This window comes from Stegodyphus dumicola, chromosome 7 (assembly GCF_044657685.1).
Source record: "Stegodyphus dumicola isolate Sdum_Otavi_A_Nest chromosome 7, ASM4465768v1".
Taxonomy (NCBI): Eukaryota; Metazoa; Arthropoda; class Arachnida; order Araneae; family Eresidae; genus Stegodyphus; species Stegodyphus dumicola.
In genome coordinates, this window is record NC_140774.1 from 209,201,624 (window position 1) to 209,218,093 (window position 16,470).

Consider the following 16,470-nt stretch of genomic DNA (forward strand, 5'->3'; position numbering starts at 1 on the left):
ATACTTTGCATTTAACCCCCGACAACAAGGTTAAATGCAAAGTATTTATCTCAAAAATCTTCATGACTACAAAATCATGAAGAGGTTGGGAATCTTTCACTTGATAAGATTTGTATTAAACTTACTATTGCACATAAGAACGGTAAAACTGAAGGTTTGTCTTGTACAAATGTTCCTCAAAAAGCTCTTACAATTCAAACCATTGTGATTTCTTCAATCATATCTTCAAATAAAGAAGTTGTTGCAGTGTTTCCTGTAGATAACCTTAAGCCAAACGATTTAAAAATTCAGACATTACAGGTGTTAAAAGTTTTCATGATTGTGGCTTCGAGGTTGTTTCCATAATTTCCAACAACTATGTTAACTATAAATGCTATGTAATGGTCATGTGGTGTCTGCTATTGAAAACGAATTTTATTTGGGAAAAGAGATTTTTTTACTGTTTGATTTAGTTTATTTACTGAAATATATAAGGAATAATAGGTTGAACCAAAGTGAAACCAATCATTCAAAATCATTTAATCATAATCTTTAAATGATACAGATAATAAGCTGTATTATGCAAGTCTATTCCATTTGAAAAAAAATTATATATCATAGAGCAGCACCATTCTATATATTAATAGCTCAAGCACTTTCGAAAAAAAGTGTTATATTCAACCTCTTTAGAAATGCAAAATGTTTCTACTGCAGTTTAACATTTTGATAAAAAAAGACTGTTGTAGCACTGTAAGGTTTCCCTTAGTTCAATAAACCCAATATTCAATTTTTAATGATAATGATCGTTTTAAAAAACGAACAAAATCCCAGAAATTTAAAAATCAATCCTTATTAATACATTAATTTAATATTAGTAATGTGGAGTATCTCGTTGAAGACATTTCGGTGGGTATTTAAATTTATGAAACAGATGTTTAGTTATGAAGATGAGCATTTTTAATTGCTTCAAATTTTTACATTGAACATATTTCTAGATGTGTCTATGCATACCAAATGTAAAAAGAATCAATATGTCAAAATCTATGTGTAAACCAAATAATGAAATGGAATGCATTTATATCGCTATGTTCCCAGATTAATTCAAAAATAATATATTTTTATCTTAAAATTATGCTACTAACAATTAAATCTAAACATTGATAAATCTTATATCTAAAAAATGCATAACTCTCTCTCGAATGTCAAACCTTTTAACTTAACATGAAATATTAATATTTGCAGCTCTCGAATTTCTGGGTACGATTTTTTACATGAGACAATAAAAACATAATTTCTTGTACTGCTTGGAAATAAGAGAAAATATTTAGTTTTAAATGCTAGTCACACCGTGGTTAAAAATTTGATATAATATTCATTTTAATTAGTTTAAAACTATTTGAATTTACAGTGTTTAATGCTATTAAACTGCATATAATGGTATGTAACAAAAGCTATAGTATCGTAAACTATTGATTAGCAAGCAAATATTAATATTATTTGAGAAACTCCCCTAAGATGCAGTCCCGTCATCTGAGTTTAAAAGATTAGTAATCCATTCTTCAGGTATTTGTTTTTAAATATTCCTTATAGGAAGAGAAGAATATATTTGTTTCTTATATACTACTGGGAAAAAGAAAGCGCCCTGACTCAAGATCAGTTTGGCTGATTGCCCTTAGCTGTGGCGTCACCAAACGTTAGTTTTGGCCTTCTCCCATCAAGATGGATTTGAGAAGACCTCTCCCTTTCAAAAAGCTGAAGGTTACAATTATACTTTCAGAAGCCAATAGCAGCCAAGAGTCATCGAACAAACAGGTTAATTACTTGAATAACATTAATAAATGCAAGAACTGGCAAAGAAAATACAAGCTATTAGTAAAGACAAATGTTAACATTAGAAATGTGTGTCTTTCATTAACGATTTTTCGGTACAAAAGTATGTTAAAATGTACTAGAAATATTTTTTAATTAAAGTAATCATGTAAATTTTTACAGAAATTAGTAGTTAGATTAAAAAAAAATAACTTAGTGTGACGTTTATTACAAAAACATTACTACGCGTTTGGAATATTGACGTATAATATATATATTTTAAATAAATTAAAATTATTATGCTAAGAAAATTTGGTACTTTTCAGTTTCGCCGGCGCAAATCTCGCCAAGCAGACTTTATTGGCGACAACATACAGTATACACATAAAAAATATTAAAAAAACGTTAGTTCTAAGAATTCTTTTTTTTTGAAGGCATAAACATTTTAATATCGCATAAAATTTTATAAAAAGCCAATAAATAAAGACAATAAGTTTATAAAAAGACATTAATTTAAGAATTTACTATGCTTTCATAGTTCAACATCCTGATTCGCCGGTTTATATCACGTGACCCCAAGTGATCTCATCTCACGTAAACTACTCTACAAAAATCTAATGCTCTCAGTAATTATCTACATTAATTTCACGTTAAATCTTAATTTGGAACACAAGTTTAAATGTAAGAAATATTTCAATTCGTACGAATAGCTTACTCAGAAATTATGTAAAACTGCAGTGCTTTACTTCGCTAATGCATTCTCGTTAGAATTGATGAATTTAACCCTTGATTTTACCTTTTCTATATTTTCGGCTTCGGGTTAAGTGCTGTGATTGCATCCTGATTGACTTAATTACCGAAAATGGCCTTAGACATAAAACTGAACTACCTGATAAAAATTCTATGTAATTATATGCCAGTATTGAAAGAAACAATCAATCTGATAAGAAAATGCTGTGACTTGTTTTGAAAATGAGGCTTAAAAGGTTACCAGCGAGAATATTTCGTTTGGCATCGATTGTACCATTATTGGCGACTTTATCGCTTGCGCCGGCAAAACGGAAAAGTACCGAAAATTTTTCTAAAACTTATCTAGAAAGGAAGAATTAGATAAAGAGTACTGCAAATTAATAATCAATCAATCCTCTTAATAAATAATAGCTTAATTTCTTTTACCAAAAATTCATACTTTTTTTTTAAACCAAAAGTCATAAAATAAAGCTCACAAAGTTAAAACACTTTCAATATGAATGGAAAATTCTGGAATAAACATGTAAGCAAAACTTGGAGAAGTAATCCATAATTCATTGATATCCGTATATTATGTTTGGGGGAAAAGTTACATATAATTTGTACCAAGATATCGATCACAGAAATCGAGTTAATTTCTTTACTTATTTTTTTTCTTAATAAAGGGATTTGTAAAGAGATATGCTAAGGTAAAGGTGAAAAGTTTTGGAATATTTTTAAAGAATAAATTTAAAAAATATTTTTACTTCATAAACTGAAATTTTTACAGTGCATTTTCCCACAGTAAATATGTACAGAGAAAGAAAAAGTTGGGGTAACTCTAGGTTTTGAAACTCAGGTCAAACTACCAATGTTTAATGACTTTACTTTTCCGCTTGAACGTGAGACCTTTTAAAACTAGGCTGATGAAATGCTATGCGTTGAAAAGTGTATTAAAAAAATCGAAGACACAGCATTAGTAAACACAAAAGTATGCTGAATTATAGATTTACATGTTTGTGATTAAGTTGATGTGTATGCCGTTATGAAATATTAGGAATATAACACAAAAGCCTCAACAAAAAAAGGCAATGGCAATCTAAGTCATTGCAATCAACTGTATAAAATTATATGTATTGCTGTTAATTCCAATACTGTTGAAACATTTTTAAAAAATTATAAATGAGGTATATTATAAATTGCATGAACTCGTTGTACTATAACTACTACAGTTAGAAATATTATTAGCGAGATTTAGTGACCATCTTTCTTTACAAATAATTAATTTTGCAAATAATTAAGCCTAAAACTAGGCTGGAAAATAAAGTGTTAGAAACCTCTTCTATACTTATGATGCTAATTTATGAAAATTATCATTTAAATGTAAATTGGCATAAATGCGGTACAAAAATATACAAATTATACATAGATAAAAATCTGAATACAATACAAAACGATCTATGAAAAACAAATAATTAAGAGGAAATTAAAACTCCCAAGATATGAATATAAGAGAACTCGAATTTTTTCCATTATTTATGGAAATAGTGCAGATGTTCAGAATTATTAGTTATTATTAATTAAATTTGTATTAGAAATTCAATGTGTCTCAATAGAAACGAAGAATAAAGTACGGTTAGAGTAATTGGAAAACAGAATAAATATTTAAAGTTTATAATATTAGAATATGGAATTTGTAAGAAAGCTAAATGTCTTCAAAATAACTTCAATGTCTAAACATGGAAAGCTTAATAATATTACGATAATATTGGTGTGAATTTAAAATTTCGTAAGAAACCTAAATTTAGGTTTAATAAAGAGAATTTTTAACATTAGAACTTTTAACAATAATTGGTAAATATTTGAAATTTAAAACCATTCTGTCTAAGAAGATTTATTAATATTTATCTAGACAAGTAAACTAATTTAAAGTGCGCAACAAATCCGATATTTGATAGGTTGATTGCGTATCAGTTTTATGCTATGCATATATTAAGTTGTAGATTTCAATTTGTACGTAATTCCAAGCTGTAGAATTATAAATTCCTGTAGAGAATACAGACGATCTAGCTCATTATTATGATGCAGGAATTAATGAAAATTATTTAAATATAAGTTGGCATAAATACAATAAAACAATATACAAACTCTAGATACATGAAAGCTTGATATGAGAAAGATGCTGAAATGCCAAGCTATGAATATAAGGGAGTTGGAAAATTTTTTATGAATTGTGAAAATGCTGCAGTTGCTCATGATCATCACCCATTATTAATTAAATGTATATTATAAATCAAATGTTTGTCAAAATAAACAAAGAATAAAGTACGGTTAGAGTAACTGGAAAACAAAATAAATATTTAAACATTTCTAATATTAAAATACGGAATTTGTAAGAACATTAAATGACTTTAAAATAACTTCAAAAACTAAACATGGAAAGCTTAATAAGACATATATTAAAATAACATTGGTGTGATTTTTAAAAACTCCCTAAGAAAACAAATATTTAGATTTAATTAAGAGAATTTTTAAAAATAAATTAAAAATACAAAACAAATTAGATCAAAAGCAATCGGTCGTTACTATAAACCTTATAAATCAAAGAATAACTTACCTCATTTTCTCGAAAGGATCCAACAACAAACTGAAAAGTATGCTTGACGGAATGAGCTGGTTGATCCAGGGCTTAACCCTACACTGCATTTTTATTTTTCCTTGAAAAAAATATATATGTAATGAGAAAACATGAAAAAATATTTTAAAAAATTTAAGTCTAAATTTTCATTAATTTTTAACTAAATGTTAGGAAGTGCTTCCGCAGAGAACCCGGTAAATGTAAACATCGCCAACTTTGGCGATAATAGTTCAATCCTGGTAACCTATCGGATTCATCCTATTCCTCTGTTTGAAGGTTACAACCATTCCTCTTGTGTTCATTTTGTTGAATTATCCCTGTCGTTGTTCGCATTTGGAGATTTATATTATTCTTCTCTTATTTATTATTATTTTTTCTGCTTTTCCATATTATTTTTTCTGAATTTTGTAACAACGAATAGATAGAAATATTTTTGTATAATTAAAGAAGTTTTCATCGATAGATTTCGGTTCTTGGCTCCAATCTTTATGGCGTAAAATTTTAACAAGATACTACATTGCTAATGCTTTTCTAACAATAACCTTTCAGAGGATGGCAGGTGTGACATAAATAGCTGATTAAATTGAAATAAAAAATATTATTGATTATCTAAGATTACATAGTAGTTTGATGCATCCCCATGGTCATCAAAATTAGCAAACCACTGCTAGTGTAAGGAATACAGTTCAAATGACTCTTGAAAAATAATAAAATGTATAAAGTTCTAGGGTTTAATCCTAGTATCTGGTGCACACGGGATTTGGCTACTTTTGGCGACTTTATGATGAGCAGTAAAAACGGGACATATACGATGAGTAGTTAACGGGTCATATACAGTTAAACATAGTATATACTATGTATACTATGTGTGTATATACATATACTATGTGTGTTATAGTACATATATATATAGACGTTCTTTGGACCATTTTTGGTATTGGCGATAATTTTCAAAGTCACGCCAAGGTTGCACCATATACTAGGATTTTACCAGTTCTAGTTTTATTAACTAGTATATATAACTAGTTTAGTTCTAGTATTATTATTTGATTACTGTTGAAGGTTATTTGTATTGTCAAATAAATTATGAAAAAGATAGGTTTATTTTCATATATCCAGTTTAACCGGTTAGTTTTACATCTACATGCTTATTACCTGTGAATTTTTACTACCATATGCTTAATATATTATTTTGTCTGCAAGCTTAATATACTATTTTGTCTGCTAACTTGAATTTACATGCACTAAAAATCACATTTACGGCTGCGAGCTTGGCGAGTAAAAATTGCAACGCCGCCAACGGGTTCTCTGCGGATGAAAACCCAAATGTTAGTTTGTTGCCAAGTGGCAACATCGTACAGTTAAGCATAAAAAATAAAAAAACAAACTGTGCCAAATGGCTACACCATACATTCAAGAGAGAAAAATTACTGTAAATGATAGTCTCTAAAACAGTTCTTCTCTTTATAAAAACATAGAGGAATTGAGCATTTCATGCACTGTACTCTTGTAAATCCTTTGCAATTCAACATTTTACATCATTGTTTATTTGTAGAATGCTCTGGCCAGTGATCAATTCTGTCAAATCTGATATCTTTTGGAGGCTCTTTCGAGAAGCTTTTTTTGATTGTTTTCCAACTGTTTCTTTCCTCTGCACTTGATGATCTCCCTCTTTTTAGTGATTTTACTTGTCCATGTAAGCACAAAGGTTTGCTAACTGCAATCTAAAAGTAACAAGTTTCATAGGCTTTTCACTATTACACTTTTGTTTGTGCACTCTCTTGCACAGCAACCAAGCATTGATAATTGTCAGGTCTAATAAATGGTAAAACAACCAATAATACCACTTTTTGCTTCGCATTATTATTTTATACCTTCCAATCAAACTGTCAAGTAAGTCCACACCTCCCATGTGCTTGTTATAAGTTGCTATAACATAAGGACAATTTACTTTCACATGACATTTTTGTTTCCTGTCAAAGCGCTGTACTTCACTTACCGGGTTTGTACCAGCAAATGAAGAGAGCATTGTGACACTTTTATTATCTTTCCATGATACATTTGACAGTTTACAACCATCATATTCAGCGACAAACTCAGTGATGGATCCATGAACTTGTAACTTCAGCTCCCTTTCAGTTGGAAGTTTGCAGTCTGTAATTCTATTTCTTCTAATAGTTCCAAGAGATAAGATTCCTTTTTTCTTCAAATATACTTGCAGAGGAATAGAATTGTAATAATTATCAAAGTAAAGTTTGTGATTAACATTTTCTTGAACAGGACGAGTTAATCTAATAACTACATTACTACTAGCTTCTAAATCAGGCTCTTGAGGTATATGAGCAACATCAAGTTCTTTGCCACCATAAATATAGAAATTGTATGCAAATCCGGATATTCCACTCAAAATGAAGAGTTTGTATGAGACTTGTCAGGCATATACTGTTTTAAATGGTGTCTAGCTTTAGTAGCACGCATTTGTTCATCGACACAAAAAGATTCTTCCATAGGAATGGAAAGGAAAGATTTTTGAAGTTCATCAGTCAAAGGTCTCAGTTTGAAAAACTTATCCTGGCCTCCTTGCAAATCAGTTGAAAATGCATTATTGTCATTGAAATGAAGATATCTTCTTATTTTTTCAAATTCGTTAACTAGCATAGAATTTTGAATGAGAGATATTCCAACAACAGGATTCCAGTACAATCTAAAGTCTTTAACCCTTGATACAGAACTAAATATACAAATTCCCAAATATTTTCTTATATCAGATGATGTTACATTGAGGGTTCTAGTGTAGAATTGGGTGCCTCTTCGATTAGTGACAATTTTTTTAAATAAAAATAGATTGCTGTGTACATGGACAAATTTAAAGCAGTGCGCAATGCCTAGTTTGTGCAATTCTGGGATGTTTTTTTAAGTGAAAACAGATCGATGTGTACATGAACACAAAGTTTATGCAATTCTTTGGCTTATTATTTTGGGGAACAGCTTTAGTATTGGTTCTTTTGGCGATTTTTTGATTAGGCGACAAACTTCGGTCGCCAAGGTAGACCCGGCTTTGAAGATCGTAAAAAAATGGCGGATTGTCAACAAAACCCGATCTAGACTAAACAATTCTAAAAAATAAGCTCTTGATCAGAACAAATAGCCTTTCTCTAATTTTCAACACTGAACTAGTACTGCTATGATAAATTCTTGGAAATTTTAGGCAGTGATTATGTTATGAGTAATGAAATTTACAAAAGTTTAGTATTTTAAATTACAAAATATAATATTAATGTATTAAACATTAATATTTTAAGTAGTTAGTTAATATTTATGTTATATTTAGCTAATATTTTTAATTTACAAAAGGTTAATAAATGCATTTCAAACTAGTATATGTTACTTTAGTTTCTTAGATTCTGTTATTAAAAGAAAGTAAAAAAATATTTCAAAGTGAAGGAAATCAAATTAAATTATAATGAGTAAATTTTGTACCAGCATTAGAAATACTTTTTATGATTAAATTTTGCAAATGGTAAAAATATTAAGAAGTGTGTATTTTTTAATCACTATTTATTACAAGTAATTTATGATTATAATTTAAAAGCTAAAATTAAATTATCATAATTAGTAAATTCTGTACCAATGGTAATAATAAACAACAACAATCATCATAACTGATGATTTCTGTGAAAGATTCGAACAATCATTGGAATCCACTAGCGGTGGAGTGATAAACCACTGAACAGTGGTAGTTCAGGCTGGCTATATTGGAGTTTTTGTGGTTTCCCTTACATGCAATGTGAATTTGAGCCAGTTTCTCTTAAAAAGTCCTTTATGAAAGCATCCTTCTGCTAGCCAGCGTATATATTTATTTTCTATTCTTACATACTCTCTCTTCTTATTTCTTAACTCTAAATCTTACTTCTGAAGTGAAGAAGTGTTGCATCTATAGGTCGAAAAATATGGTCAATATATTTGCAAAATCCTATTCAGTTTTGGACAGCATTTAAATAAAATAAATAATTTGATGCAAACAAAAATGCATTACACTATTTCATGTAGTGAATAATTAATCAGGGAACAATGTATAATGCAACATTCCTTTATTTTGTAACCAGAGTTATTTTATTTTTAGTTTCTAAAACAAATGATGTTTTGCCTTTAGAGGCCATGTTACTAGGTTGCTAGATAAGATAAGATTTGTAGTCTTGCATTATAATTGCTGATAGTTGAATTCCATCCTGGTTAAGTTTTGAACCAACTTTGCATTTAATTGATTTGTGTAGCCTTTGGCTACAAATTTATTTGAATTTAAATTTTACATTTGAACTTAATTGTTATCATCTTGCCACAAGTGGTTGACTGAGTCATAAGCACAAAGTGTGCCTTCTGTTCTGTACATCTAAACTTTATAACAGAATAAGAGTATATCTTAATAAGAATATATCTAAACTTTATAATAATTACATTTAAAGACATTGAAATCAGTATCTAAGTGCTTGCCATGTAGTCAAATTTTTATATATAAATTGTACTCTTACTTTTATTAGAGTTTTTATTACAAAAAAAAATCAGATTTCTGTTAGATTAAATGTTAAAGTAACGTAGAAAATTTGCATAAAATTTAAAATAAAACGTCGACTGTTATGTCAACATACTTTTAATAAAAGTAATAATACTCAGTGAAGGTTATTCATTTACAGCTATTAGATTGTGAGACTTACAAAATTTGAGAACTGTAAATTATACGCAATTTATTCCATAATCTAAGCAACATTATATTTTTTACAGTCAAATTCTAAAAATGTTATAAAAGCATTAATGAAACCTGATTTTGGTCTATGAATTCATGCAATTACACATCCCTATAGTTCTAATTTAAGAAATGAGGCAAAAAGGTATTTTTAGACCATGGTTTATAATATGCAGAGTTGACACAAGAAATATCAAGACTCATATGATGTAATATTAAAAGCATCAGTTTTAAATATCAAATTATGGCTTTTTAAAAAATATTTTAAATGTTGTTCTTTCCTAACACGAAAGTAATTTTAAGAAAAACATGCTGTTTATACCTCTTGCCATCAATGCTGATACCTACCAAATTCGTTAAAGTTACGTGGACAGAAATGGCGGCATGTTTTTCACCTCAGTATTTAGGGTTACCATACATAACAAGGTTATCATAATTTTTCATTCACCGTGCCAAAATAATTTCTCACCAAAAAGGACTAATACTAAAGCTGTGCCTATTTTGGATTTGTGTAGCGGCCATCTTGAAATTGTGTCTTCCTGGAGCCGATCTTGGCGTCAAAAAAGAATCCCCAAAAGACAAGGGGCACCCCTACATTGAGAGGTTTCTCAAGTATCTGTTGTACACTATATAGAATACACTGGTGTGCCAAAATTAAGGACAAGACGGTTTTTCAATATAACATTGTGCAAAAGCTTTCCAAATCAACACAATAATACTACAAGACGTAAGAACATGGGTAATGTAAGCAAAACCGTCCCAAAAAAGGAAATCAAAAGAATAAAAAAGAACTTTATTGAAAAAGTTGCATGGAGCGCAATGTGACTGAAGGCCGAAACATCCATGTGACAGGTGTCCAGTAAGAAACATCAAGCCTTTATTACGGAATATGATCTCCCCTGACTGCTGGGCAGGTTTAACATCGTTTGTCCATGCTGAGTATCAGGTTGTCAATGAGTTGTTGTGGCACTGTTGCCTATTCCACTCGTAGCGCCAATCGCAAATCCGGAATCGTTACTGGCGATAAGTTACGTTCTGCCACGTGTCTCCATAGAAAGCCCTATACATGCTGGATGGGCTTTAGGTCTGGAGACCTTGCTGACCAGTCCATGTGTTCAATAGCCTCACTCTCCAACAGCTCTTTGGCAGCAACTGTACGATGAGGTGCAGCATTATTGTCCATGAAGAGGGACTAAGGACCCAAAGCACCTCTGAAAAGAGGCACGTAAGGAAGGAGAACCTCGTTACAACAACGGCCCCCGGTGATTGAACCTTCTTGGAAGATGTGAAGGTCGGTACGGCTAGCAAGCATTATGCCTCCCCAAATGAGAAATCCGCGACCTCCGAACCAGTCCCATTTGATGATGTTAGAGGGGTTATTGTGGGTTCCCTGCTCTCTCCAGATGTGTGTGCATCTAGAATCGCTACTCAGACTAAATCTGCTCACATCTGTAAAGAGTATTCGATCCCACTGATTATCTGTCCAATTACGGTGTTACCTGCACCACAGAAAATGCCTATTACGATATAGGCGTTAATGGCATACGCCGTACAGGTCGTCATGCAAATAGACCACCATTGTGCAGCCTCCTGGCCATAGTAAAACACGATATCGGTTGTTCAATCGCCTGTTCCATGTGTCTTGAAATTTCTCCCTTCGACTGCCACCTGGTCCTCTTTGCCTGTAGGGGAATAAACCAGTCATGTCCTGCCGTGGTTGCTCGTGAGCAACCACTGCTGATCTGTCGGATAGCTGTTCCAGTAGTCTGAAATGCTTTCCAAAGTCGTGAAAGATTGCTGTGTGTAATCCCGAACTTCGTAGCCACACTTGTTACCTTTCGACATGCATCAGTCTTTCCAATAATTCAACCTCGGGTAAAATCATTCAGATGTCATCTAACAGATTGATTGTTCAACATTTCACACTGAGGCATCAACTCGACGTCGTTTAAACTGATATACGCCATGCAATAGCTTCCCAGAAATGCTGGGCTCACACCTCCAGCAATCTTTATATTCCTCCGACACTCCCCCATTATGTCTAGCTGCAAAAATGCGCATGTGCTACCGTACCTGACCCTAGTTAATCTCCTGATTCATCTTTCAGTCTGATTTTCCTCTTCGTTTCGCAAATAAGCTAATTTTTTTAATTTCGTCCTTAATTTTTGTACACCAGTGTAGTTTGTTCAGTAATAAAAGTTGAGATCTGGATGAAAAAAACTCACAAAGTGTTTCTAAATTCAAAATATTTTGAGGTAACTGTGTATCTCCACTGAAAGTTATGAGTTCAGGATTTACTTGCAAAGACTTTTCCTTCCATACAAGTTTAATTTTTGCTTTTTTAACTTTCTTACTTTTTTTCTCTAACGTCTTGTTACCTGAAGTCGAACTTTCGTTTTGAATATTCACTTCATTTTCACATGATTCAGAATCATTTTCATTGTCAGAAATATCCTCTGGATTTCTATTGAAGAGAACATTAGGATTAAATGTAGGATCTTCATCACTATCATCCGAATCATCATCACTTTCACTTGAAAGAGCATTCCATATTTCATCTGTCAATAATTTCTTTTTACCATTTGTGTCAACAAAGTAAACAGACCTATGCCCTTCCATTATTCTAGCTCATAGAATTTCAAATAAAAAATAAATTGCTTCTAATTATATCACATAACTCATAATTAAAACTCCACAGACAAAATAGAAAGACAAAAGCTAACGTAAGATCCATAAACAAAGCACATGCTTTCTGAACTACTGTGTTGAGTTGAATTGGTCATCGCATCCTTCCTGCATGATGTTGCCAAATGGCTACAGATACATATTATGGCGTAAATTTTTTTTAAATATTCGCTTTAAGATAAAAAGCCTAATAAACGAATTTTAATAGTTCATTTTATGCATATGATTTTTAATGGACCTAGGAAAACATTTAATAGTAAATAAAAATTTCAAAATATGGCCATTTATGTGATTTCAAAAGTCTACTGCTATGATTCCATTTACTGTTATCCACGGACACCTACCGCCATCTATTGAGAATAAATGGTGATAACTGAATCAAAAGAAGTCCAAACATACTTTTAATGCACAGTGTTGCCTCATGGCTACATTTTTCTGTAGCCAATTGGCAACATGATGCAGGGTAGGGTTCATTTCTAAAATTAGAAAAGCCGGAGCACTACCGTAGGCCTCAGGAAAGAAGAACAAGAAATAAATAAAATTATTAATAAAATCATTAATCATTAAAATAATTAATGGTTAAAGTGATAAATAATTTTAAAAATATATTAAAATTTATTTCTTTGGTGATTTTAAATATAATTATTAAATATACTATACATTAGATTATTAGTCCAAAGGTGCTTTGTCCCTGAGGACTATAGTTTTCCTTTTGCGTCGAACTGTTGCCACCAAATATTATCGCCTCGTATTATATTTGAAGAAATTAAATAATGAAGAATCTGCGTATGCATGTTTCTCGCATTGTGATAAAACAACGGTACCTAGAGCCATCCAATTTTGAATGACTTAATTCTTCTGCGAATACAGGCATTGAAAGCCCAAATTTGAAATTTGTTTCATTATCGATTTCATATTTTGTAAAACTTTTAACGAATTTTTGATTAACAAACTCTACGATTTCGAAGCGGGAACATTTTATCTCTAGCGCGTGAGACTGTGTATCGGAAATACTAAAAATATGTTCAATTTAAAATTATTTTGCGATATTGATCTTGAACTGAATTTTATGATTTAAGTGCAAGATAAATTGAAATCAAGAAAGCTTGAGAAATAGTCTACGGCAGCTATGCCAACTTGCAACTTTTGTCCATGATGAATTTAGCTGATTTAAACTTTAGAAAGGCTTTCTTCGACGGTTTGCTGAGAAGTGGAATCTTGAGATTTTTGTAGTTTCGCGAGAAGTGATTTCAGATTGTAATGAATTTTACTTTTTTGGAATTATTAATTATTAATTTTTTTGGAATTACCTGACCTTTTTTGGAACGGATTAAAAGATTTTTCTCCGCATTCTTTGTCCTGAATTTGAGAATTATTGAAGAATTTAGCCATTTTCAGGGAATTAATTTTGCATGTAACAGATTCAGTTGTTTGAATAGGTGTTCCATCCTCTGTGTTCTCCATGATAACAATTGCTCAAGCTTTAATACCAAGCAAACATAATATAGTATAATAAACAATATATTCACCAGAAGTCAAGTTTGGGAACTTTAGGGGGGGAAGCGTTTCAACCATAGACCTGTTATATACTAGACGGAGTATCGCCATTCAAAACCGGGTGAAAAAGCGGCACAGGAATGAGCTGCAGGAGTATGGGCATGAAATGGAACTGAACCCAGACTTTGGCGTACTATCGCCATGGCTGGCAATTTCTTCCTCTCTTTTCTCTTAGTTTGAAATGCGAACTTGGAAAGATGTCATTTCGCAGAAGCTGCCGTTGAATTTGCAGAAGAGGTTAGATCGATAAACACCAGCCAAAATTATTAATTTCCCTAAAATTGGACACTTTATTTTAAAATTTAACTTTATTTTAAATTTTAATTTTTAAAATTTAAATAATTCTCATGCTGTAGAATAATATTTTGTAATATGTTCCTCGGCGTCTACAAAATTTAAAATAAAATAAAAAAAACTGGAGAGAACAAACTAAATAATAAACTAATAACTAAATAATAAATAATAAACTAAATAATAAATAATAAACTAATAACAAACTAAAAAATAAATAAATAAAAAAGAAGGTTTTTTAGTACTTAGGACAGAATAAAAAAAATGGATAACATAAGAAAAATGAGTGAAAACAGAAAATAGGACAAAAAGGAAATTTAATATAAATACGAAAAGGAAATTTAATGTTAATACGGTGTATTACAGAGAACTACAGAGTAGGTGAATCAAAGTGAGAAAGATATTAAATTAATTGAACTAAAAATGAATGTCAATATAGTAGATATAAGTTAAAAGGAAGAGAGAGAGTGGTAAATAATTAAATTAAGAAACTTAAAAGGTGGTAAATTAAGACTTCCTTTTACTAGCAAATATATATATATATATATTATGCATGTTGCACAATGTAGTCGCACTTATTTTAAATAATTTTAGAAGGTAAAATTTAAATAATGCTCATTATTTTTAAAAAGAAACTTAAAACTATTAAAGTTTTGAAATTTAACTGCTATATAATTTCTATTTTCTTAATACTTAACAAATTCTTAATATTGGAATAAATGCCAGAAACATGATATAAGAAAGAAAATACGTGATTGAAATTAAACATATTTGTTATATTTGGATGCAAGAAAAGGGGATAAAATAAAGTCATTCATGTCCCCCCCCCAAAGAAAATATAATTTTATGCAGTTCTTACACAGTGTTACATCAACATTACCAAGTATTAAATACATACATTACTACTTCGCACATGTCCGCATAAGCAAACGCATACAAAGAATATATAAACAAACGCATTCAAAGCAGTCTGTTGGCGTATGAAAAATGTCGCCAAAGCAGAATACTAGACTAATTAAAATTATATTGTATTACTAAAATTTTAACATTTTTTTCGGAACACAGTTATTAGAAACATACATATATATTAAGATACTTTTATTTAAGTGTTATTTCAAGTATGCATATATTATATAAAATTAGAAAATCTATTTTTTGTTAGAAAACGGCAAGTAGAGTGGATAAAAAAAACCTTTACATTTTATATAATTACGTTTTAAAACATTAGAAAAAGCTCAGCTGTGAAATGTTACTCCTCCACCTTTCACGTATCTGGAATTTCATCTATATGCGGAGCACGAAAGTACCATTTTTGAAGTCCGAAACAATGCGCGTACATGCAAAACATTTGCTTCTCACAAATTCTCCATAGAACTGTAATGGGAAGGAAGATCCGCGGGAAATACGATTTGGGAAATGTTCCAAATGTCACGTGGTTCGCATTCCTGTTCCCCTTCAGAGTTGCCGTTTCTCTCTCTAGTACATTACAGCTCTATGGTTTCAACGAGCTCAGCGCCAGGAATGAGGAGAATGAGCGTTCCTTCTTTCCTTATCCTTTTCCTAGTGACTGGTCTTCAGCCCTTACCAGTTTCCTGTTCTAAAAAGGGGATCCTAATGAGTAAATACTCCAGAAAAGGAAATTATATTGGTTCCTTTTTTATTATTATTGTTAACGTGGGTCATAGTGTGTGTTGCACATTAGCAAAATTCTCCCTCCATCCCCGCAAAGTATATCTTTTGCCATTTGACCAATCCCATACCGTCTTCTTCAACTGGACTGAGGGTGGGGACAGAGCGGTCTTGTCTTCTGGGTGCCTTCTGCTCTTGACGAGTGGTAGCTTAAGAACCCTAGTTTCTTGGGGGGGGGCACCAAAAAATTTAAAATAAGTATAAATATAGTATCAAAATATAGAGACTTATAAATGGTGCCATATTTCAAATAGCTTAGGGCCTCATCAAGTCCAAATCCCGCCCTGCCCAGTTAGATAAAAACATCCTACAAATTCACCCAGAAGTGTGCAAGAGATTGCAGAAAAAGGCA

At 31.2% G+C, this 16,470-nt stretch overlaps 1 protein-coding gene across 3 annotated transcripts in view; it reads right to left on the minus strand.

The window, feature by feature from the left end:
- LOC146996626 (uncharacterized) overlaps positions 1–15,834 on the minus strand; it is an 88,241-nt gene extending 72,407 nt beyond the window's left edge. Inside the window, exons 1-3 of one of the 3 annotated variants that reach the window (XM_085821322.1) lie at positions 15,643–15,787; positions 14,111–14,413; positions 5,135–5,234 (exon numbers count right to left, since the gene is read on the minus strand). Coding sequence is in view for 1 of the 3 variants with exons in the window: in XM_085821325.1 (XP_085677451.1) it covers positions 5,135–5,234; positions 14,111–14,189 (179 nt within the window). In the remaining 2 variants the exon portion in view is untranslated. Of the gene's footprint in view, positions 1–5,134; positions 5,235–14,110; positions 14,414–15,627 lie in introns of all 3 variants that reach the window. The other 2 variants (XM_085821321.1, XM_085821325.1) reach the window with 2 other exon arrangements.
- Between the last annotated feature and the right edge of the window lie 636 nt (positions 15,835–16,470).